Source organism: Giraffa tippelskirchi, chromosome 5, assembly GCF_054371585.1.
Source record: "Giraffa tippelskirchi isolate mGirTip1 chromosome 5, T2T-mGirTip1v1.2.pri, whole genome shotgun sequence".
In the NCBI taxonomy this organism is placed as follows: Eukaryota; Metazoa; Chordata; class Mammalia; order Artiodactyla; family Giraffidae; genus Giraffa; species Giraffa tippelskirchi.
The window spans coordinates 182,067,576-182,092,569 of NC_137279.1; the positions used below are offsets into that span (position 1 = coordinate 182,067,576).

Here is a 24,994-nt window from a genome sequence, read left to right on the forward strand (position 1 = left end):
GAAGCAAGAACCCCGGGGAACCAATCGTTCATGCAAAATCTATCAACCGCCCATCCTGGCGTCCACATGGTTCCCCAGCCTCGGAAGAGCTGCTGGTAGGGTGGCACTGTGTCTTCCACTTTACTCTCCTTTATCGTGTAGCTCTCGGGGTCATGCTTGGCCTCTTCCTCCCCGGTGTGTGTATGTGTGTGTGTGTGTGTGTGTGTGTGAGAGAGAGAGAGAGAGAGAGAGAGAGAGAAAGAGAGAAAGATGAGGGCGGGGAGAAAGGGGGCGGGGTGGAGCCACGAGATATCAAAAGCTGCAGATACAGGAAGAAGACAAGGGCCGGGAGATAGAGGAGCTTCCCAGAGCTTGGGGTCGGAACACCAGTCTGCAAAACCTCCTGCAAGTCCTGGGTACTAGGGGTCTTCCTGGTTAGCTCAGAGTCTGTAAGTGTCGCTGCCTCCCCGAGGTTTGCTCCTCCTTAAGCCACGCCCACATTGCCTATTTCTCAGGAATGAGAGGCTAAGGTTCAGCGCTCTGGGCCACCTACGACAGGTCATCCCTCTCCCCATGAATCCAACCGGGTCTCAGCGCTGCCCCACCCCCCATGGTTTGGAGACTGGCGGGATCCCTTCCTTCTCCCCCTCCAATTTGCTGTTCCGCCCCTGGCCTATGAAACTCCACCTCTCCACCTTCTGCTGGCGGGGATTGGTGGACTTCCCGCGGTGGTACATAGGGATTGGTGTCCATGGATGATGGTCACCGGCGAGATCCCGCCCCCCAGCCGGCGCTAGGGTCTGGGGGCACTGCTCAGCGGTGCTGGGGCTGGCGCGGCTTGAGCCGCCGCCGCACTGACAGCTCGGTCTGCGGACCATGGAGACCGGCGCCGGCCCACATCCGCTGCGCCTGTTCATCTGCCTGATGCCGCTGTGTCTCGCCTTGCTTTTGGGACCGGGGAGGCCCGGGACCGCTGAGGAAGGTGAGGAGACTGGTGGCTGTTTTGGAGGCTTGGATGCCAAAAGATAGGAAGCTGAAGAACTGGGGTGCTTGGGGAAGGAGTCGTACGAAGAGACTGGAGTCTGTTTTGGGGTTTGAAGCAAGCGGACAGCGAGAAGCAAAGAACTGGAGAGAGAGGAAAAGGTGGCTAAGCAACAGAGAAGAGAGGAGCACTGAGGAGCTCGGGGGCTGGAGACCTGGGAGGCTGGGGAAGAAAGAGACCAGGAACCATGGGAGCCAGAGGCGACGGTACAGGGGCCGGTGAGACGGACAGGTTGAGCAATTGGAGGTGGGAGGTGTGGGGGCAGGGAGATGCGGAGGTGAGATCGGAGTATAAGGAGACGGGATGGAGCCGGAACAGTGGGGAGTCTAGGGGACCACTGCGTGGCCAACAGAAGGTAGAGCGCTGGTGGGGCGACGGGGGCGGGGGGTCTGGTGGCGAGTGTGGCGAGGGGGGCGTGGGGTGGGGGATTGGGGGAAGAGTCTGGGAGCTGTCTGACGTGCTGACCAGGGAGCTGTCCGCAGTGCTGAATTTGGAGTGTAGACTAACCAGCGCGATCTGCGTTACCGGGTTCGGGGGTGCTCGCTGTACCAGAGATCGCGTCTTGCTTCTGACCCTGAATTTGGGAGAGCTGTACACTCAGTTAAATCCAGAGGCGTAATATCCAGGTGCAGGAGCTGGAGGAGCTGGAATCTGAGGCGTTGGCCTCGGGGTTGTTCTGGGCGCTAGGTCTCTGATGCTTTCCAATATGCAATTCCGATGTGCTGTCAGTTACACCGAAATCGGGAAGCTGTCAGTGGTCCTGCCCATTGCCGCTGACACCTCTGGGGCCAGCCCCCTTAAAGGGCCCACCTTGGAGCCCCACCCCCTTGCTTAAGCTCCAGATGAGTAATCTTCAAAGATTTGGGGATGGCTTGGGCTTCTGGCTCTGAGCTGCTTCTGTGCTGTTCTAACCAGTGTTTCTCTGGGACCGATACTGGCAGCAGAATTCATACTGCAGGTCAGACGCCTCATGTGGGAAGAAAGTGACTGCATGCATCTCTGGTTTAGAAGGGGTCATGGCTTTATATATTAAAGGAATCCTGATAATCTTTCAAAAGCAGTGGAGATGACAGCCCCTGGGAAAGGGGCTGGCTGAGGAGATAAAGATTTTTACTTCTTTCGCTGCTGGCAGGGTCTCTCTACTTTGTTTTCCCCAGAGGTCCTGGGAGTCAAACTCAAAAGTTCAAGTCTCCCCTATCCCTGGTGACCCCAGACCTCAAAAGAACCCATGAGTATGAGTGAATTCAGAAATGTGTACAAGAATTCTCATTTTCTTCTTCTTCTTGACACTCAGTTATAATTTGGGGGATCTGGGAAGGTAGGTGGGGTCACTGATCCCCCCATTTTAGAGCCAGTCTTAGAGCACATATCATGGATTCCATGCCAGCCTGAATAATGACTCTCCAAATATTTCCATACCCAAATCCCCAGAACCTGTGAATATTATCATAAATGGCAATAGACTTTGCAGGTGTGGCTAAGGGTCTTGAGATGGAGAGATTACACTGGATCATATTGGTGACCCAATTATAGTCACAATGGTCCTTATAAGAGAGACACAGAAGTCAGAGCTAGAGAAGGAAACAGAGTCTGGAATGATGTGTTTTGAAGATGGAGGAGGGGGGCCACAAGCCAAGGAATCCAAGTGGCCACTAGAAGCTGAACAAGGCAAGGAAATGGATTCTCCCCTTTGAGCCTCCAGAAGGGACCAGTCTCAACACCCTGACTTTAGACCAGTGAAACTGATTTTCAACTTCTGACCTCCAGAACTGTAATAGAATAAAGTTTTGTTGCTTTAAGCCACTAAATTTGTGGTAATTTGTTACAGCAGTCACAGAAAACTAATACAGGCTCCCTCCCTAATCATTATGGCTACCTTTCTTTAGACTAGATCTACTCACACCTTCTCATGGGGACATATGAAGTGGGAAAAACTTGTCTGTATCATTCACCACATTCTCTGTTTTCTCAGTCAGCAAATTTAAAGTGAACTCACCAAAGGTTCTCACTCCCTCCCTGCCCTGAACTTTCTGATATTTCTGTTCTTCCCTCTCTCTAGTCATCCTCTTGGATTCCAAAGCTTCCCAAGCTGAGCTGGGCTGGACTGCACTGCCAAGTAATGGGGTAAGTGTAAACCTTTCCCTCTGTGTCCCAAGGAGCCCCTGGTGGTCCAGGACTCAGCCCCTTTATCTCCCCATGTCTACATCAGATCAAAATGCTCCTGAGAGCATGTAGTCTCCAGCAGTCCTGGCTTCAAGCCAAAGTGGCCTATTAGAAAATGTTGACTCTTCAGTCAGACCGCAAAAAAAAAAAAAAAAATGATAAGAGAACTGAGTGTGTCTAGGAACAAACACAGCATCTGGATGGAGCCAATGCTGGATGGTGCCTTGTACCCAGTAGGTCCACTAAGCAATGTTGTTGATTGATGGATTGACAGGACAAGCAAGACTTGGAATTCTAAAAGAGGCTTGGAAACTTGGGGCAATGGGGGGAGAGGTGATGGTGTGACAGCAGCTTGGTGTTGTGGAAAGAGCACGGAGTGGAGAGCCAGGAGACTCCCTTCCTACTTCTGCTATAACAAGATGTGTCTATCCACTCAAGTCACCCCTCTCTGGAGCCTGTTTCCCTATCAACTGGACCTCAGTTGTCTCCAAGGTTTCTCCCAGCTCTGTGTCTTATAATTTCAGGGGTGTGTATGAGGAAGGAGGGGAGGAGAGAATGCAAAATGATGGGGAAGGGGGGCTTCAGACCCAGGCAACCCCAGGGCTCGACCTCTTGGGGGCGCCTTGGCTCTGAGCTGCCCACATGTTTGTTCTCCTCCCCAGTGGGAGGAGATCAGCGGCGTGGACGAGCACGACCGTCCCATCCGCACATACCAGGTGTGCAATGTGCTGGAGCCCAACCAGGACAACTGGCTGCAGACTGGCTGGATCAGCCGCGGCCGCGGGCAGCGCATCTTCGTGGAGCTGCAGTTCACACTGCGTGACTGCAGCAGCATCCCTGGAGCCGCGGGCACCTGCAAGGAGACTTTCAATGTCTACTACCTGGAAACCGAGGCCGATTTGGGCCGCGGGCGTACCCGCCCAGGCGGCAGCCGGCCCCGCAAGATCGACACGATCGCGGCAGACGAGAGCTTCACTCAGGGCGACCTGGGCGAGCGCAAGATGAAGCTGAACACAGAGGTGCGCGAGATCGGTCCGCTCAGCCGGCGGGGTTTCCACCTGGTCTTCCAGGATGTGGGCGCATGCGTGGCTCTAGTCTCTGTGCGGGTCTACTACAAGCAGTGCCGCGCCACGGTGAGGGGCCTGGCGGCGTTCCCAGCCACCGCAGCCGAGAGCGCCTTCTCCACGCTGGTGGAGGTGACCGGAACGTGCGTGGCACACTCAGAAGGGGAGCCCGGCAGCCCCCCGCGCATGCACTGCGGCGCCGATGGCGAGTGGCTGGTGCCCGTGGGCCGGTGCAGCTGCAGTGCGGGATTCCAAGAACGCGGTGACATCTGTGAAGGTATCCAGAGCCCTGGGGGGTGTGGTGTGGGAGTGTGGTCCGCAGGTGGCAGTTGGGAGAGAGTGTGTCCTAGATGAAAGAGGCAGGAGGGGGAGTGGGGAAGTCACGGGGTATGGAGCTGGGAGTCCTGACTTTCTGTGGCGCTTCCAGTGGGTGCAACCAGGATCAGTGAGTGAAGTTAATGAGAGACGGATTTGACTCCATACAAGGGGGCATCAGAGACCTGTACTTCAGGCACCATGATAGACACGTCACATAGGCCTTCTCATTTATTCACAGCAATAAAATCATCTTTATCCCTGTTTTGCAGATAAGGAAACAGAGGCTCAGAGAGAGTAACACCTCACTTGCAGTTAAGAAATGGGGGACTGAGTTTTAAATCCAGATTTGCCCAACTCTCAGGTTCTTTCTACTACACCCTGCTGCCTCCCCTGTGCATAGGAAAGAACTCTACAATAGCCCAGCTCTATTAGCTAGAGGCTGCTGGGATTGGTTACATTAGAGGGAGTGAGCTCCCTGTCACCAACAATCTACAAGTCAGAGGCTGGCAGGAGGATTCTTGAGCTGGAGAGAGAGATTGAGAAGTTGCACTAGGTGACTACTAAGATCTCACTCAACTCTCTGAACTAGAGTCACTGTGCCCCTAGGGGAGATCCTTCATGTTGGCGGTTCTGTTAGACTCTCTGGTCTGTAGGGGCACCAGGAACAGGTCTCTCCTTCTCTATCTATAGCTCTGAGGACTGAGGGTAAGAATGGGGTGTGGGCCATGTACACTTAATGAAGAAAGACCAAGTGATGCTTTTTTCTAAGCCAGGTCCTTCTCTGGGTGCCAGGGCAACAGAAATGAATCAGGCATAATCTCAACTCTTGAGAAATTCATAGTCTAGGTGGAAAGATGTAAACATTTAAAAGTCACAACAGGATGATGTATGAGCTAATCGAGAGGTTGATACAGTGGTGGGAAGACAGTGGGAGAAGTGACTAAACTTGCTCTCATTCCTTTGTTCAGGCATCCCTTCAACATGAGTTGAGAACACCTCACTTACATTTATTGAGGGTGTATGATATGTTTATAAATGAATGCCACCATCTTTTCCCTGGGGTTCTTGTGGTTCAGTAACAAACTTGGAGATATAAACTTTTCTGGGCTCTTCAGGTAAGGTTGGGATCCACTTCTGGGCTCTCCAAACCTCTGTTTCTACACTTACCCCATGGTCTGCAGTGACCTCTAGCGTTTCTATCACTCGACTAGGAACTTCCTGAGCTCAGACAATGGGTTGTATTATCTTAGCAGCTCCAGTGTCCATAATGGGACATATGGTAGGTGCTCAGTGGAAATGTACTGGGTGAGTGAGCAGTTAGCATAAAGGGTGATACATATCAATAGAAATCTGTGGCAGCCTGGAGACAGGAGAACCCAATTCTAAGTGTAGAGAGAGATGTTGATAAGGCCTTTCTTCTAGGCAGCCAAGAGAATTCTGAGGTAAGAGATTGTGTCTGTAGAAGCATGGAGGTGGGAGAGAACAGGGCATGCTTGGGGCTCAGCAAGTCAGCATGGATACAGAAGACGGCATTTGGGGAGGTGAGGGTGATGGGGCTGGAGAAGAGGAACGGCAATTTACGAAGGGCCTTGAGTGGGGATAAAGAAGAGATAAAGAGCTTAGACTTTATGCCTTAGACCATTAGGGAGAGTTTCAAGCAGAGATCTGACAAATTCAGATTTGTATTTTCAAAAGATCACTTGAGCTGCAATTACAAAGAAAAAGCTGGAGAAGGAAGGATTAGAGGCCAGAAGTTGAGGAAGGAAGATGATGTAATAGTCCAGGAGAAAGAGCACAAGTTCTGAACCAAGGCAGTAGCAGAGCTCACTGAGAGACAAGGATGGATGTAATAACAAGATAGCCTCCACAGCACTTGGTGACCCTTGATTTCGAAGGAGTCCTTTTTGACTTATCTGCATCCGGATGATGGAATGGACAGATGGTAATTCACTGGAGTAGAGAACACAGGGCGTGAATGCACATAAAGAATTGATGGTGTCCATGGTGCATTCAAATAGAGGTAGACAGAAAGTGGGTCTGGAGCTAAGCAACAGAGAGAGAGATGCTACTTGAAGCTATAGGTGCGGTTGGGACAGACCAGGGAGAATGTGTGGGGTAAGAAGCAAGGCGGCCAATGATGAAGTCTCACAGAACAGCAATATACAAAGGGGAGCTATAAAGAAGACTGCAAGGCAGTGATCAGAGGCTGGAGGAGAGTGTGATTTCATGGCAGCCAAGGATGATGGAGGGCTTCCTGGGTGGCTCAGTGATAGAGAATTCACCTGCCAAGCAGGAAACCTGGGTTTGTTACCTGGGTCAGGCTGACCCCCTGGAGAAGGGTTTGTTACCTGGGTCAGGCTGACCCCCTGGAGAAGGAAATGGCAGTCCACTCCAGTATTCTTGCTTGGAAAATCCCATGGACAGAGGGGCCTGGCGGGCTACAGTCCATGGGGTCGAAAAAGAGTCGGACATGACTTAGCAGCTAAACAACAACAAGAGTGATGGAGGTTCCAGGAGGGGATGGCCTGCAGTGTTGGTGAGCCATCAGGTAACATGAGGATTGATCAGTGTCTGCCTAGTGGCCCTGGTGAGAGCGGTTTCAGCTGAGTGATGGACGTCTTAACAGCTGCAGCGGGTGAGAGGATGAAGGAGACTGACTGAAGAGCTAAACGCAGGGAATGTAAACACTCTGGGGGCTGGGTTTGAAAGGGGGAGAAGAGGGCATGATGTCTTGAGGAGGACATTGGATGGAGAGAGGATTTTTTTTTTTTACTGTGATAACGAGCCTTGTTTACACAGGAGGTGAGGAGCCAAAGGGGTATCAAGTGCGGGGGACAGTCGACCTCCAGGGAAGAAGTATTTTATTACTGATGTGGATTAGAATCGCTGATGCATGCTGCTAACAAAAAGCGGGCCACGTTTTAGTCAGTTTTATTGTTTTTAAATACAGTGCCCTGGTGCCCATACCTTAAATGGACTGCTTTTATGGCTCCACTCGCTGTACTGTTACCAGGAAGAGCTGATAGAGAAGAGAATTACCAACCGATGGCCTCTCTTCTCCCTGTGGGTTAGGAGGGGGCACCTCTACCAGTGGACAGGGGAATCTTGCTCTGCCTTACTCATCGCTGCAGCTCCACAGCCTAGAACAGCACCTGGCTCATAGCCGAGGCTAAAAAAATTGTTGAATGAATGGATCAGGGACTGAAGGAGGGGGTTTAGATATACATTCTAGGCAATCACACACACACACACACACACACACACACACAGACTTGGGAACCCAATCCCACTTCTGACTTTGGCTGAGACCAGACAAAGGCCATTTGTAATGGTATCAGCCTTAGGGGATAGGGACAAGGAGAGGATGCCAGGTAAAGCTTCACAAGGGAGGTATTATTTTGAACCAGGATTTGGAGAAACATAGACGTTTGCCAGGAGAGAAGTTGCATAAGACACTAGGGGACAAGATGCAGAGGTGGAAAAGGAAAAGTTCAGTGTGGCATGGGTGGGATCGGCATTGGGGAGCTGTTGGAGGGTTTTAAAAAGGGACATGAAACGGTCAGGTTTGTGTTTAAAAAGGGAAGGCCTTGCAAGTGTTTCCTGTAGCTGTTATAGAGCCCTCTCTGAAGGCAGACAGACATGGAAGCATCTCTCTTTAATCACCGTAACTCTTGTTGCTCCTCTCCCAGCCACCAGAGGAATTATTGAAAGATGTGGGGTTTCCCTTGGGGGAAAAAGTCAGTGTATGACTCATGTCTTCAAATCTCGGTAAGACTGCCCTGGAGCAGAGGGACCCAAGCAGACGTGCTGAGGCTCCACAGGGTACGTCAAGTCCCTTTGATGGAGAGGAATGAGGCGGGTTACATGCAGGGAGGCTGATTTGGGCTCAGCATGAAGGCATGCATGCTCAGTCTCCAAGTCGCTAAGTTATGTCCAATTCTTTGCGACGCCAAGGACTGTAGCCTGCCAAGCTTCTCTGTCCATGGAATTTTCCAGGCAAAGATACTGGAGCAGGTTGCCATTTCCTTCTCCAGGGGATCTTCCCGATCCAGGGATCGAACCTGTGTCTTTTGCATTGCAGGTGGATTCTTTACTACTGAACCACCTGGGAAGCCCCACCACCTGCTTACTGAATGCCGATGTGAGCCAGGTAGCAACCTAACAGCTGTGACTTGCTATTCCCACTCCCCCACAGCGCCCCCTACAGGGGGAAGAGGCCTGCACTCTGATCCCAGCTCCGCCTGGTACTGAGGGGCCGTGAGAAGTTACTTAATCTCTCTGGACCCGTCCCCCACCCCTTTCTTCTCAGAGCTGGGGGAAAGTACCCTAGGGGGCTGCTGTGAAATTTAAATGGAAGCACTTCAAACTGCCAGCATTGTTCAGCAGAGGCCACCTCAGAAGGAGGTGGGTCTCATTACCAAGTATCTGAAGGAAGACTGTGGCTCCTGCTGGGAAAGTGCTGGAAGATGGGCCAGAGGGCGTTCAACTAGAGGACCCCTGAAATTCTGACTCTGACCATGAGGAAGAGAGGGAGGGGACCGGTACTCAGGAGTCCCTTCCTGAGTCTGCCCCTCAATACAACCTCTTCTAAACAGAGCCTCTCAAAGTAGACATAAGCAATGCTGTCTCTGATTGGACCACCCACCTCTGAGACCCCAGACACACATATACACGGAGAAAGGAGCCTCCCACATTCTTTCCCTCCTGCTGTGCAATCCTACAAACACATCCCTGTCTTACTTCTGGACGGAGATGGGTAGGCCATGCTTAGTGTTGCATTTGTCTGGTTTTTTGAGGCCAGAGAGGCACAGGAAGTAGCAAGGCTAAAACTGGAACCCAGGCCTCTGGAGTCCCAGCCTGACTGCTGTTGCCCAGATCAGATGTTAGCAAGCCCCGTGCTTTGTTCCAAAGGCAGGGACTTCCAAAGGCTCCTGAGCTTTGGAGGCCCTGCCCAAAGCCCAGGGCTCTAGGCAAGAGGGACCCACTGCCAAACCTAAGCCTCCAGATAATGAGAACCCTCACCCCCTGCCCTCTTCTCCCAGACAGCTGGAAGTTCTTCCCAAGGTCTAGTCTGCATCCTTTCTTTTGTATTATGTCTTCTGGGGGTTGGAGAGCCGCCAGCCTTCCACAAAAAGCTAAAACAGAGGAGAGGGATAAAGAAATCCTGGCAGGGACAGAGAACCAGGTGAGGACCACCCAAGCTCTGAGAGGAGGGCCAGGAGCCATTGCCTCCCTCCCTGGCCCAGCTGGTGAGAAATTTTTTAAAGTGGGTGTTTAGCTGTTTCCACTTTAGGCCTGTGCTGGAGGAAGAGTAATTACTACCATTGGTGTGCAAATGTTGTCTGTACCGGGCTCAGCAGTTTGCATCTTTTATCTCAATCCTCCAACCACCTTTTTGAGGTAGGTATTCTATGCAAGCTCAGAGAAGAAGACCAACTTGCCCAAGGCTACACAGCAAATAAGTCATGCAACTCAGCTGCAAACCCAGGTAGTTTAGACATAAAAGCCTGTGCTTTTAACCACTGACTTCTAGGGGAGGTGAGGGAAGTGAGAGAAGCAAAGTAACTGAGGAGGTGTCAGAACCAAGGAACTTTCATGGTCCCTCTTCTCCCTCCACTTAAGAGTGGCTGACTCCACTCCTAAATGGAGACCAAGTGTGTCAGTAGAGGATTTATGATGCATTAAACCCTCAAACAGTGGAGGTGGGAGGATGAGCTCTGACAAGTGTGTATGTGTTTGTGTGTGACAGTGTTTCTAACTGGGAGTGTGTGGGTGTCTGTCCTTGAGTAACTGGGGAACAACCCTCAGAGGTCTCTCCCTTCTGTCCTTACATCAAAACTGGAAAGCCTGGCTCCTTTTCTTCTAGTGGGCATTAGGGCAGTGTGGTGTGGGCTCTGAACCAGTCGGCTGCGGTTGGAATTCCTCCATTTACTAGCTGTGGGACATCTGGAAAGTGACTTAACCTCTCTGAGCCTTAGTTCCCTCATTTTTAAAGTGAGGATAAAGTGCAGATCTCACAGGATGTTATGAGCATTCAGTGAATTACTAAAAGCAGCAACGCAGCCCCACCCCAATCAGGAAAGTGGAGGAGAGGCTGTGGTGTAGCCCCTTGCTCACGTAGTTCCTCCTCGCAGCCTGTCCCCCAGGGTTTTACAAGGTGTCCCCGAGGCGGCCCCTCTGCTCGCCGTGCCCAGAGCACAGCCGGGCCCTGGAAAACGCGTCCACGTTCTGCGTGTGCCAGGACAGCTACGCACGCTCGCCCACCGACCCGCCCTCGGCCTCCTGCACCCGTGAGTCCAGCTCCTGAATGCCTTACAACGGGTAGGGGGTGGGGGGCTGTCCGTAAAGGCGGAATCCAGGCGTAGTGAGGGCAGGGGCTCCAGGCTGGGGAGAGCCAGGGCGCACGTGGGGGCCTGCCCCCCAGACGGCAGAGTGGAGGGAGGGGTGATGACCGCAGGCCGGGGCCTGGGGATGGAAGAACCAGGACAACAGAGAGAGTCTAGACGGAGGGATGAGGTTAGGCTTGTTGGGGGATCACCCTGTGGGCCGCTGCCCACCGCTCCCGCCCTCATCTCTCCTAACTCTCCAGTCAGGATGGGGACTCCCGCCCCTTACAGTCAGTTGGGTCCCCAGATCCGTAACCTCATCCCTTCACTAACGTCCACCCACCCCATCACTGACCGCGCCCCACTCCCACATCCCTCCCCTCACTGGCCCACGCCCCGGCCCTTCCCGGCCCCGCCCCCTCACTGGCCCACGCCCCGCCCATTCCCCGCCCCGTCCCGCCCTCTCCCTCCTCTGCTCAGCGGCCGCCCACCCCGACCCCTGACTGCGCCCACCCGTCTCCCGCAGGGCCGCCGTCTGCGCCGCGGGACCTCCAGTACAGCCTGAGCCGCTCGCCGCTGGCGCTGCGGCTGCGCTGGCTGCCGCCGGCCGACTCGGGCGGCCGCTCGGACGTCACGTACTCGCTGCTGTGCCTGCGCTGCGGCCGCGAGGGCCCGGCGGGCGCGTGCGAGCCATGCGGGCCGCGCGTGGCCTTCGTGCCGCGCCAGGTGGGGCTGCGGGAGCGCGCCGCCACGCTGCTGCACCTGCGGCCCGGTGCGCGCTACACCGTGCGCGTGGCCGCGCTCAACGGCGTGTCTGGCCCGGCGGCCGCCGCGGGAGCCACCTACGCGCAAGTCACGGTCTCCACCGGGCCCGGGGGTAAGGTCTTCTGCACCCCGCGCGCTCCCCTGTCCCGCCCACCGCGAGCATCCCCACAACCTGCAACCATCCCAGATAAACTGCGATCGCTGGTCTTACACGAAGATCCCCGACCCCGGCGACCCCCACCGAGGTCAGACCCCTTCCCGAAGGCCAGGCGGGAGGGACTGAAGATGCGGATGACTCTGTGCCTCGGAGCCACAGAGGTTATGAGTGTTCAGCGAGTCTGCGGGAGCCAGTGCGCGCTTCTCTTTCCTGACCTGGGAGCGAGCCTTTGCCCCACACCCAGCTCTGCAGTTCCCGGAAAAAAGAGGTGGAAGATTCTGCAGTCTTTTACCCCCTCTGTCCAAAAATTTCAGTGGGAAGCCGAATCATACCTCCTTATTTGCTATCTCAGAAAGAGGTACCCTGTGTGTGTCCCTTGGCCTCTACAAGGATTCTATTGCCTCACCCTCTTTCCTGGTCCTGGAAAAGAACAAGGAAGCATGGAGCGTCGGAGGGTAGGGGCAGTAGAATTCACTGGCCAACACATAACAGTCCCTTTTGGGAGTCTGGAATTAAGATGAGTAAGTGAAGACCTGCACTCCTTTAATATCACACCTTCCACATTCTTGACTTTTATTAATATTTTTGAATTGTCTCACTCAGCTGGGGTACAGCTTCAAGTAATCCTTCAAGTATCCTTTGCAAGAAATGAATGTATGGTTTCTGAGTCTTTTCATGTCTGAGAAGATCCTTCTGTGACTGCTTCCTTGTCTAATGGCAGCTGTGTTGCAGAGGAGTCTGAGGCCAGGGTAATTTTCATTGTTTTGTAGGTAACTTGGGTACAAAGATGTACACACATGGATGTTTGTATAATTCTTTAGCCTACTGGTGAAAATAAAATCTAACCAATATTGACCTCTTTTCATTGAATTTGGCTATAACATCGTAAAGCTTTCTATCTGCATACCTCTTTTTATTTCTGAAAGTTTTTTTCAGTTATTACTTTGACTAGAACCTCTGATAACTCCAGTCTCTCTCTTAAGAATCTTTCTAAGCCTTGAGTTGTACATCCATTTTTCTGATTCTCAAATCTTGTCACTTCCTTTGTTGTTTTCAGCTCTCAATCCATTTCCTCTGTCCTTTGGGAGAGGGTTCCCAACTTGTCTGGTTTTCTGGAAGAACAGTTGTTTTGTTTGTTTTTTTTAAACTATCCCTTTCTAACATTTGTTATTGCATTTACATTTAGCAATATTTTTTCTGTCTTCTTTTTTTTTGGCTGTCCTGAGTCTTCACTGCTGTGGGTGGGCTTTCTCTAGTTGCGGATAGCAGGGGCTACTCTTCCCTGTGGTGGCTTCTCTTGCTGTGGCATGCAGGGCTTTAGGGCCCTCAAGCTTCAGTAGTTGTGGCGCAAGAGCTTAGTTGCCCCATGGCAAATGTGATCTTCCCAGACCAGGAATCACACCTGTGTCCCCTGTGTTGGCACTGGGCCATCAGGAAAATCCTGCATTTACATTTTAAAAATTCAGTATAGAAAATGAAAGAAAGCACCCAGAATCCTGTTATCCAGAGATAAACACAACTACTAATATCTTGGAGTATATCCTTCCACATTTTTTTCTATATTTATATCCATACCTAGAATTATCTACTATAAATCCCCCTTTGCATAATACATGCAACACAAATTTTTATCTAGTATTTCCTGATAACAATCGTATTTTGATATAGATGGATTTAAAAATCATGTTAAAGAAATAATCTTCTGCTTCCATTTTATTAATAAAAACACTAAGCTTCCACGGGTTGAAGGCTGCTCTGTGTTGGGTACCATGCAATATGATTTTCTACATTAACTCATTTAAATTGAATTATAATCATCTTTCAGATGATAAAACTGAAGTCTGAGAGGCCAAGTGAATTATCCAAAGTCAGCCAGAACTCAGGTCTGTCTATTACCAAAGCCCTGCTTTTAGCTCCTTGGCCATATAATGCTTTTGCTTAAAAAAAGTCAGCAATGGATGTTAATTTTACAAAATGCTTCTTAAGCATCTTTCAAGATGACCACATGTTTTTTCTCCTTTGAACTTTTGATAGATGAATTCTACTACTGGATTTTACAGTGTGATTTTCTGCATTCCTAGATTATACCCTACTGCAGATGAGTGTATTATTCTTTTAATATTTGCTGAATTAATTTGCTTATATTTTAATATTTCCCATCTACATTTATAAGAGAGATTAGTTTTTGTGTTCTTTGTTGAGTTTTAGCATTTTGGTAACGCTGGCTTTGAAAAAGGCATCAGTGATAATCTTTTCTTTCTCTCTGCTCTGGAATAGTTTAAAGAGCATAGTTATCATTCTCTGGAGACAGGCAGAATTGCCTGGGAAACCGTACTTTTTTAGTGGGAAAGTTTGCTGATGGCCCAGTCTTTTCTGTAACTTCCTTTTGAATCAGTTTTGTTAATCTGTACTTCCACAGAACATCTTTTGATGATCTTTTTCTAACTTATTAGCCCAGAAATGCTTATTTAAAAACTTTCTCTAGTATCTAGAGTGTACTTTCTCTTTCTTCATATTGTGCCCTGTGATTTCTTTTTTAAAAATTATTCTTGGAAGGAATTTATTTTATTGGTTATGACAGATAACCAGCTCTTGAACTCATCAATTCCACTGCTCTTTACTTTTGTCAATTATTTTATGATTTTATCTTTCTTAATACCATCCTCCTGCTTTCCTGAGGTCTTTTTCTAGGTGAGCTCAGTGCTTAGTTGTTATATTATAGTTTTAATATTTTAAGTCTAAGAAATTTCCTCAGAGTATAGCTTTGGTCACATCTAGTATGTATTTATACATTGCACATTGTTCATATTGTCATTTTCTTTGTAGATATAATTCACATACCATGAAATTTCACATACCTTTTAAAGTGTGAAATTCAGTCATTTTTTCCTATGCAACTATCACAGACTCTCTAATTCCAGAACATTTTCTTCACCCCCAAAAGAAACCCCATTAACAGTCACTCCCGATTGCTCCCACCCACTCTAGCCCCTAATAACTACTAATCCACTTTCTGTTTCTACAGATTTTCCTATTCTGATCATTTTATATACATGGAATTATACAATGTGTAGACTTTTGTTTCTGGCTTTTTTTCACTTCAGTTCAGTTCAGTCTCTCAGTCATGTCAGACTCTTTGCGACTCCATGAATCGCAGCACACCAGGCCTCCCTGTCCATCACCAACTCCCGGAGTTTACCCAAACTCATGTCCATCGAGTCGGTAATGCCATCCAACCATCTCATTCTCTGTCATCCCCTTCTCCTCCTGCCCCCAGTCCTTCCCAGCATCAGGGTCTTTTCCAGTGAGTCAGCTCTTCGCATGAGGTGGCGAAAGTATTGGAGTTTCAGCTTCAACATCAGTCACTTAGCGTAATGTTTTCAAGGCTTGTCCATGTTGTAGCATCTATCAGTATTGGATTCTTTTTTATGGCTAATGTTCTATTGTGTGGATATACCACAAGTTTGTTTATTCATTCATCTGTGGGATTTGAACTGTTTCTGCTTTTTGGCTATTAGAGTAATGCTGCTATGAACATTCATGTATGAGTTTTGTGGAAACATATGTTTTCAGTTCTCTTGGGTATATACTTAGGGGTGGAGTTGCTAGGTCATATGGTGTCATAGATTGAATTATCTCCCCCAAATTCATATATTGAAGCCTTAACCCCCAGTGTGACTATATTTGGAGATAGGGCCTTTAAGGAAATAATTAATGGTAATGAGCCCACCTTTGGCCTCCTGATGGGAAGAGCTGACTCTTTGGAAAAGACCCTGATGCTGGAAAAGACTGAAGGCAAGAGGAGAAGTGGGCAACAGAGGACGAGATGGTTGGATGGAATCACTGACTCAATGGACATGAGTTTGAGCAAACTCAGGGAGATGGTGACGGACAGGGAAGTGTGGTGCAGTTCATGGGGTCGCAAAGAGTTGGACATGGCTTAGCAACTGGACAACAACAGTGAGATCATAAGGGAGAGGCCTGAATCCCAGGGACCTACAAGGTGTCCTTACAAGAAGAGGAACACACACCAGAACTCATTTATGCCCTTTGTCCATACACAGCGGAAAGGACAGGTGAGAATACAGCAAGAAGGTGGCTGGGAGCAAGTCAGGAAGAGAGCCCTTACCAGAATACAAATATGAATCTGCAAGCATCATCTGAAATTTCTAGCCTTTAGAACTCTAAGAAAATAAATTTTTGTTGTTTAAGCCACCCAGTCTGTAGTATCTTGTTATGGCAGCCTGCATGGACCGATATATATGGAAACTTTAAAAAAAAATCTTTTTGAGGAGCTGCTTAACTTTTTGAGGCACGGCCAAACTGTCTTCCAAAGCAGCTGTATCATTTCACTTTCCCACCAGCAATGTACAAAGGTTCCAGTTTCTCCATGTCCTCACCAACACTTGCTTGTCTTGCTGATTACAGCCATCCTAGTCAATGTGAAGTGATACCTCACCATGGTTTCAGTTTATATTTCCATAATGACTACTGATGTTGAACCTCTTTTCAATGTGCTGGGTTTTCTTTTTGTCATTGAGTTATAAGAGGTTTTTTTGTGTGTGTCTAATATATACATATTGAGCTATTTCAAATCCTCAAAGGTGATGCTGTGAAAGTGCTGCACTCAATATGCCAGCAAATTTGGACAACTCAGCAGTGGCCACAGGACTGGAAAAGGTCAGTTTTCGTTCTAATCCCAAAGAAAGGCAATGCCAAAGAATGCTCAAACTACCGCACAATTGCACTCATCTCACACGCTAGTAAAGTAATGCTCAAAATTCTCCAAGCCAGGCTTCAGCAATACGTGAACCGTGAACTTCCAGATGTTCAAGCTGGTTTTAGAAAAGGCAGAGGAACCAGAGATCAAATTGCCAATATCCACTGGATCATCGAAAAAGCAAGAGAGTTCCAGAAAAACATCTGTTTCTGCTTTATTGACTATGCCAAAGCCTTTGACTGTGTGGATCACAATAAACTGTGGAAAATTCTGGAAGAGATGGGAATACCAGACCATCTGACCTGTCTCTTGAGAAACCTGTATGCAGGTCAGGAAGCAACAGTTAGAACTGGACATGGAACAACAGACTGGTTCCAAATAGGAAAAGGAGTACGTCAAGGCTGTATATTGTCACCCTGCTTATTTAACTTATATGCAGAGTACATCATGAGAAACGCTGGGCTGGAAGAAACACAAGCTGGAATCAAGATTGCCGGGAGAAATATCAATAACCTCAGATATGCGGATGACACCACCCTTATGGCGGAGAGTGAAGAAGAACTAAAGAGCCTCTTGATGAAGGTGAAAGAGGAGAGTGAAAAAGTTGGCTTAAAGCTCAACGTTCAGAAAACCAAGATCATGGCATCTGGTCCCATCACTCCATGGGAAATAGATGGGGAAACAGTGGAAACAGTGTCAGACTTTACTTTTTTGGGCTCCAAAATCACTGCTGATGGTGACTGCAGCCATGAAATTAAAAGACGCTTACTCCTTGGAAGGAAGGTTATGGCCAACCTAGATAGCATATTTAAAAGCAGAGACATAGCTTTGCGCAGTGGCAGTATCGTAGCCAATGAGGTTTATCCGAGGCGCGATTATTGCTAATTGAAAACTTTTCCCTAAAAGCAGAGATGTTACTTTGCCAACAAAAGTCCGTCTAGTCAAGGCTATGGTTTTTCCAGTGGTCATGTATGGATGTGAGAGTTGGACGGTGAAGAAAGCTGAGCGCCGCAGAATTGATGCTTTTGAACTGTGGTGTTGGAGAAGACTCTTGAGAGTCCCTTGGACTGCAAGGAGATCCAATCAATCCATCCTAAAAGAGATCAATCCTGGATGTTCATTGGAAGGTCTGATGTTGAAGCTGAAGCTCCAATACTTTGGGCACCTCATGCGAAGGGTTGACTCATTGGAAAAGACCCTAATGCTGGGTAGGATTGGGAGCGGGAGGAGAAGGGGACGACAGAGGATGAGATGGTTGGATGGCATCACCGACTCGATGAACATGGGTTTGGGTAGACTCCGGGAGTTGGTGATGGATAGGGAGGCCTGGCGTGCTGCAATTCATGGGGTCGCAGAGAGTCGGACACGACTGAGCAACTGAACTAACTGAATATATACATATATTCTGATATTCTGGATATCTTTGTATTACTTCCTTGGATTGCTGTACCAAATTTCTAAAAGTTGGATGGCTTAAAACAAACTTACTGTCTCACACTTCTGGAAGTGAGAAGTTTGAAATCAAGGTGTCAGCAGGGCCATGGTCTGCGTGACTGTTGTAAGGCAGAAGGGTTCCTTCCTTCCAGCCCTTGGAGTTAGCTGGCAGTCCTTGGCCTTTCTTGGTTCATAGATGCATCACTCCAGTCACATGGCCCTCTTTTCTACATATGTGTTCACATCATCTCCCCTCCATCAGTGTTTGTGTGTCTGAACTTCCCCCCTTTCAGAAGGACACCAGTCACACTGGACAAGTCCCACCTAAACGACTTCACGTTGACTTGATTACCTCTGTGAAGACCATATTTCCAGATAAAGTCACATTCTGGAGGTACTGGGCGTTAGGACCTCAACATATCTTTTTGAGGGAACACAATTCCATACATAACAACCATCATGCACATGATTTGCAAATATTTGCTCTGTGGATTGTCACTCACTTTCTTTTTGGCAATTGAGGCATAATTGACATTTAACATTAATTTTAGGTATACAACATAATGACTTGATATTTTTATATACTGTAGAGCGATCACCACAATAAGTCTAGAACATCCATAACCATTCATAACCACACACAGTTATAAATTGTTTTTCTTATGAGAACTTTAAGACCTACTTTCAGCAATTTTCAAATATACAATATAGTATTTTTAATTGTAATCACCACACTAGTTACCACCCTGTACATTACATTTCCAGGACTTATTTATTTTCTAACAGGAAATTTGTACATTTTGACCACCTTCACCCATTTTGTTCACCCCTCACCCCCTGCCTCTGGCAACTAGCTGACTTTCACTTTCTTTTTTTGTCTGAGCCCTTGGCAGTGAAAGCATGGAGTTCTAACCATTGGACCGCTAAGGAATTCCCTGTCCTTCACTTTCTTAGTACTATCCTTTGAAGCTCAACATTTTAAATTTTGATGAAGTCCAGCTTATTTTTATAAGTTGCTTGTGCTTTTGGTTTCATATCTAAGACACCATTGCCTAAATCAAGGTTGTAAAGATTTGTACCTATGTTTTCTTTTAGTATTGTCGTTTTGGCTAAAAGTGTTCTGGAGAATGTGTTTTAATTTCTGTATGACTTATTTTGTTATCTTTTTGTTTCTGATTTTACGACTTCATGTTTAGAGAAGGAGGTTTGTACAGTGTTTACATTTTTATTTTTTTTTTTGCTGCATGGTTTGTGGGATCTTAATTCCCCAGCTAGGGTTTGAACCCAGGCCCTGGCAGTGAAAGCACCAAGTCCTAACCACTGGACCGCCAGGGAGTTCCCTACAGTGTCTCCTTTTTAAAGGAGCTGGTGGAGTTTTCTTTGTGGGTTAAGATATGGTGACCATTTTAACTATTCCATGGGTACTTTAAAGCAATGCATACTTCGCTTTTTTTTTTTTTGGAACTGCAGTGTTCTCTCTCTCCCTCTCTCTTTCCTCATATATACTAAGTACTATATTATTCAATTTTTCTATTTCCTTCTTACTGTCTACTTGATGTTCCAAAGACTAAGAAGTTTAAGTTTCCCGTTCTGCTTGTGATTTTGTTAAATTCCGTGTACTTATAATGACTTTTAAATATTTCGATTTTGCTAACGCATTTTTAGTTTCCCTACAAGCGTTTCTCACCTTCTCCACTTTTATCTCATGTCATCCTGTTTCTTTTTCTTCTCCATCTGTTTTCCCTTCGTGGCCTTCTGCTTCTATTTCAAGAGGCTGTGTTTTCTTTCATCTTCTTGAAGATGCCAAACAGTCTCCTTACTTGTTCTTCTAACTGTCATATTAATCACTCTTCAAGATCTGTTCCTCCTGAGTTTTCAGAATAATACTTTTTTTTCTTTTTTGCTAATTCAGAAGTATTTTTTCATATGCCCATTTTCTTAGTTTTTTTCTCTTTAGCTATTCTTGAACAAGGAAATAGCTGATATTTGCCCAAAAAAACCCCAAAACCAAACCAAGACCATGACACATGAATTGTCCTTTGGATTGATTTGTGAAGCTTTCGGCCGCAAGCAACAATACAACTCAGTGCAAATGACCTTTGACTGAAATGACTTCTTAGTTTACCTTAGAAGAGTAAAATTAGAGCTTGGTTAATACAGCAACTGAATCTGGCTCTCAAGGACCCAGGTTCTTTCTTTCTGTCCAGTCTTCTGTCCTTATAACCTACGCTGGCTCCCTTGTGGTGGCAAGATGGGTACAGCCACTCCAGACATCACACCCTTACCATGCAGGGCAGAAAAATAGCTGTTTCTTCCTTGTCAGTGTCTTTTTTAAGAGCAGGAAGCCCTTCCCAGGCACTTCCCTGGTGGTGCGGTGGTTGAGACTTTGCCTTCCAGTGCAGGGGGTACGGGTTCCATCCTGGGTTGGGGAGTTAAGATCCCACATGCCTCGCAACCAAAAAAAGAAAACATAAAAAAGCAGAAGCAATATTGTAACAAATTCAATCAACACTATTTTTAAAGTAACCTTTCCCAGAATCTCTCCTCCTCTTAGGTGATTTCTCCTTTTCTTGGCCAGAATTGTATTATGAATCCAACCCTGACCCAATTATTGGCAAAGGGAATGAGTGCATTTGAATGTTTTAGGACAATCAGAATCAACCCGAGTCATCTGAAGGGAGACAGTAGACCCTGAATCCAAAACTGAGCTTGGTCAGCAGGAAAGAGGGGCATGGCTGTTGAACAGCCCGTGTCTGCTGGACTCTTGGCCACACTCGGGTGCTGGCTGAACCGCATCACAAGTGTACGGTGGGAGAGCAGGTGCTGGGGCTCTGTTTTTAGCTTCTTTCTCGGGGTTTATCAGGCTTTCATCTAACATCACTCTGCAGGGCTGAAATGGAACCTTCTCCTGTCTCTATGTCCTGGCCATGTGATAACATTCAGAAGATGTAGTTTTAAAACATGGCATTCCTGGCTCTTTCCTATCTCTGCCCTCCATCTGTATCTACAAGAGGTTGTACCCCTTCCTAGGATGTCTCATCACTCCTCTTCCCTTTGTGCCTGCATCTTTTCTGGGAGCTGCCATCTCCAAGTGTATCTAGGCCGAGAGGCCCTCTCAGGGGATAGGGGAAGCAACTATGCAGTGAAGTGATGGCTGTGCGCTCATTGTCCAGTCGACAAAGACCTTGCTTTTTTTTTTTTTTTTTTAAAGGGTCAGACAGTGGGAGGAAAGATAAAGGATCTTTCAAGTTATTTTTAGGATGGGAGGCAATGTCACTCCATAGGCAGCATAGCCTGGGGGTTCACTACAATTGTATTTTCAGTCCAGTCCCACTGGCTTTATCATAGGTGGAAATATGCCACTCTACTCCCCATCCTCCCATTCTGGCAATCAGCTGTCAAGACTAGTTTATGGTGACATTTCTGCGTTTTCAATTAGTTTCTGTATATTTGGGTTTTAATTAGAATTTGGAAGAGAGACAATTAATGGGGGCTGTTAGATGGTGACCATTTAAAACTGGAAGCCATGTTTATATGCTTTTCAAAAACAGCTCCTTACACCCTTGTCTCCATTTCCTTGACTCCTTGCTACCTGCTGTTTTGTTGTTCAGTCACTAAGTTGTGTCCAACTCTTTGTGACCTCATGGACTGCAGCACTCCAGGCTCCTCAGTCCTTCGCTATCTCCCAAAGTTTGCTCAAATTCATGTCTATTGAATTGGACATGGTGGTGCTATCTAACCATCTCATCCTCTACCACACCTTCTCCGTTTGCCTTCAGTCTTTCCCAGCATCAGAATCCCAGCATAAGGATCCAATGAGTTTGCTCTTTGCATCAGGTGGACAAAGTACTGGAGATTCAGCTTTAGTATCAGTCCTTACAGTGAATATTCAGGGTTGATTTCCTTTAGGATTTACTGGTTTGATCTCCTTGCTGTCCAAGGGACTCTCACAGGTCTTCTCCAGCACCACAATTCGAAAGCATCAATGCTTTGGCACTCAGCCTTCTTTACGGTCCAACTCTCACATCTGTACATGACTACTGGGAAAACCATAGCTTTCGCTATATGGACCTTTGTCAGCAAAGTGATGTCTCTGCTTTTTAATACACTGTCTTTGTTTGTCATAGCTTTCTTTCCAAGAAGCAACTGTCTTTTAATTTCATAGCTACAATCACCGTCCACAGTGATTTTGGAGCCCAAGAAAATAAAATCTGTCACTGCTTCCACCTTTACCCCTTCTTTTTGCCATGAAGTTATGGGACTGGATGCCATGATCTTCGTTTTTTGAATGTTGAGTTTTAAGCCAGCTTTTTCACTCTCCTCTTTCACTCTCATCAAGAGGCTCTTTAGTTCCTCTTCACTTTCTGCCATTAGAGTGGTAACATCTACATATCTGAGGTTGTTGATATTTCTGTCAATTTTGATCCCAGCTTGTGATTCATCCAGCCCAGCATTTTGAACAATGTACTCTGCATAGAAGTTAAATAAGCAGGATGACAATATACAGCCTTGACATACTCCTTTCCCAATTTTGAACCATTCTGTTCCATGTCTGGTTCCTGTTGCTTCTTGACCCAAATACAGGTTTCTCAGGAGACAGGTAAGATGGTCTGGTATTCCCATCTCTCTAAGAGTTTTCCAGTTTCTTGTGATTCTCACAGTCAAAGGCTTTGGCATAGTCAATGACACAGAAGTAGATGTTTTTCTGGAATTCCCTTGCTTTCTACATGATCCAGCAAATGTTGGCAATCTGATCTTCTGTTCCTCTGCCTTTCCTAAACCCAGCCTGTATATCTGAAAGTCCTCGGTTCACGTACTGCTGAAGCCTAGCCTGAAGGATTTTGAGCATAACCTTGCTAGCATATGAAATGAGTGCAATTGTACATTCAAAGAATGTTTGAACTTTCTTTGGCACTGCCTTTCTTTGGGGTTGGGATGAAAACTGACCTATTCCAGTCCTGTGGCTACTTCCTCTGAATGCCCTGAAGACACTAGGAACCTCCACATTGTTAAAACCAGTGGCATTTTGAATTGTTTTGTTACCCGTCTTTGCTCAGCATATGACCCTGCCAACCAGCATCTCCTTTTGCTGGTAAACGTGGTATTGAGTGCTTGTTCTATGTCAATTATTATGCTAAGCTCTTTATATGTTATTAATTCATAAAATTCTCAAAGCGAGTATGAAGAGGTCATTATTGTTTTCCATCTATGTGTAAGGGAACTGAGGCTCTTGCTTGTGGACCAGTAGCTAATAACAGGAAGAGTCAAGCGGGAACTTTCCTAAAAGTTCTTTTTCCTGGGCTTCTGTAGCCTCATTTGTTCCTGGCTTTTCCTCTCCCCTCTTTGGCTCCTCCTTCTCAAGCTCCTCTTCCTTTGCCTGTCTCTTAAGTGTGGTCATTTCCTGGGCTTGTTTCCTGAAAGCTTTGCCTTCTCTCCCTTTCTGCATTGCCCTGGACAGTTTCATCAAATCACCTTCAAATGGCTCTGGATTTCCATCTCCCTCCTGGATACCTTTTGTGAGCCTTGGAACCACTTGTGGGGTTAGTCGCTCCTGTCTGACTCTTCGCGACCCCATGGACTGTAGCCCGCCAGGCTCCTCTGTCCATGGGATTCTCCAGGCAAGAATGCTGGAGTGGGTTGTCATGCCCTCCTTCAGGGGATCTTCCCAACCCAGGAATTGAACCCACGTCTCCTGTGTCTCCTGCATTGCAGGTGGATTCTTTACCAGCTGAGCCATCAGGGAAGCCCTTGGAACCACTTACCCATCCGCTTTCCTAGCGTCTTCTCTTGGGTCTGTTTGGCACACGTTGGAATCACCGAGAAGCTTTTTAAAAAGATAGTAATGCCTGAGTCCCACCCCACAGAAACTGATTTAATTGCTTTGAGTTGTGTGACCTGAGAGTTGCTATCTTTTTTATCATGGTAAAAAACATATAACAAGAAATTTACCAAATTAACCATTTTTAGTGTACAGTACAGTAGCATTAACTATATGCACATCATCATACAACAGACCCCTATAGACTTTTTCATCTTGAAAAATGCAAACTATTGAAAAAAAATGCAAACTCTATACTCCTTGAGCAACAACTCATCTTTTCCCGTCCTCCCAGGCCCTGGCAACCTCATTCTACCTTCTAAGAGTTCAGTTCCTTTAGATAGCTTACACAGAAGTGGAATCATACAATATTTGTCTCTTTGTGATTGGCTTATTTCACTCAGCATAATGTCCTCAAAGTTGATCCATGTTGTAGCATATAATGGGATTTCCTTTCTTTAAGTTGAGTAATATTCCATTGTATGTCTATATCACGTTTTCTTTTTTTTTTTCTTTCTACGTTTTTGAGACATCATTGACATATAACTCTGTGTTACTCTAAAGTGTGATGATTTGGTACATATGTATATTGTGAAATGATTGCCATGGGAAGGTTAGTTAACACATCCATCCTCTCACATAATTACATTTTGTGCATGGTGCAAACACTGATGATCTGTCTTAGCAGCTTTCAAGTACACCATGGTATACACTAGATCCCCAGATTTTATTCTTCTTATGACTGGAAGTCTGGATCTTTGACCAACATCTCCCTGTTTCCCCCCTGTCCTATCGCTTGGCAAAAATCCAGTCTAGTCTCTGTTCTCTGGCTTTTTTAGATTCTGTCCAGTACTCTTGCCTGGGAAACCCCATGGACGGAGGAGCCTGGTAGGCTGCAGCCCATAAGGTCGCGAAGAGTCGGACACGACTGAGTGACTTCACTTTCACTTTTCACTTTCATGCACTGGAGGAGGAAATGGCAACCCACTCCAGTATTTTTGCCTGGAGAATCCCAGGGACGGAGGAGCCTGGTGGGCTGCCGTCTATGGGGTCGTACAGAGTCGGACACGACTGACGCAACTTAGCAGCAGCAGCAGCAGCAGCAGCAGCAGCAGTGTATAAGTGACATCAGGCAGTATTTGTCTCTCTGTTTTATTTTGCTTAGCATAATGCCCTCAGGGTTCATCTGTGTTTTTGCTAATGGCAGG

At 47.2% G+C, this 24,994-nt stretch overlaps 1 protein-coding gene, 1 long non-coding RNA gene, 1 other non-coding gene and 1 pseudogene across 3 annotated transcripts in view; 2 read left to right on the top strand and 2 right to left on the bottom strand.

Annotated features, from left to right (window-relative positions):
* The first annotated feature begins 774 nt into the window (after positions 1–774).
* Positions 775–24,994, top strand: part of EPHA10 (EPH receptor A10) — a 44,216-nt gene continuing 19,996 nt past the window's right edge. Inside the window, exons 1-5 of the mRNA XM_081495238.1 lie at positions 775–961; positions 3,081–3,145; positions 3,847–4,525; positions 10,701–10,856; positions 11,419–11,769. Coding sequence (XP_081351364.1) covers positions 856–961; positions 3,081–3,145; positions 3,847–4,525; positions 10,701–10,856; positions 11,419–11,769 — 1,357 coding nt within the window. The 5' untranslated portion in view covers positions 775–855. The remainder of the gene's footprint in view (positions 962–3,080; positions 3,146–3,846; positions 4,526–10,700; positions 10,857–11,418; positions 11,770–24,994) is intronic.
* On the bottom strand, positions 11,740–16,096 carry LOC145507814 (uncharacterized). The gene is made up of 2 exons (XR_014055138.1): positions 15,587–16,096; positions 11,740–15,081 (listed from the first exon to the last, which is right to left on the bottom strand). It is a non-coding gene; the product is annotated as an uncharacterized LOC145507814 (long non-coding RNA).
* On the top strand, positions 17,359–17,464 carry LOC145508000 (U4 spliceosomal RNA; annotated as a pseudogene).
* On the bottom strand, positions 19,232–19,303 carry TRNAE-UUC (transfer RNA glutamic acid (anticodon UUC)). Its single transcript has one exon. It is a non-coding gene; the product is annotated as a tRNA-Glu (tRNA).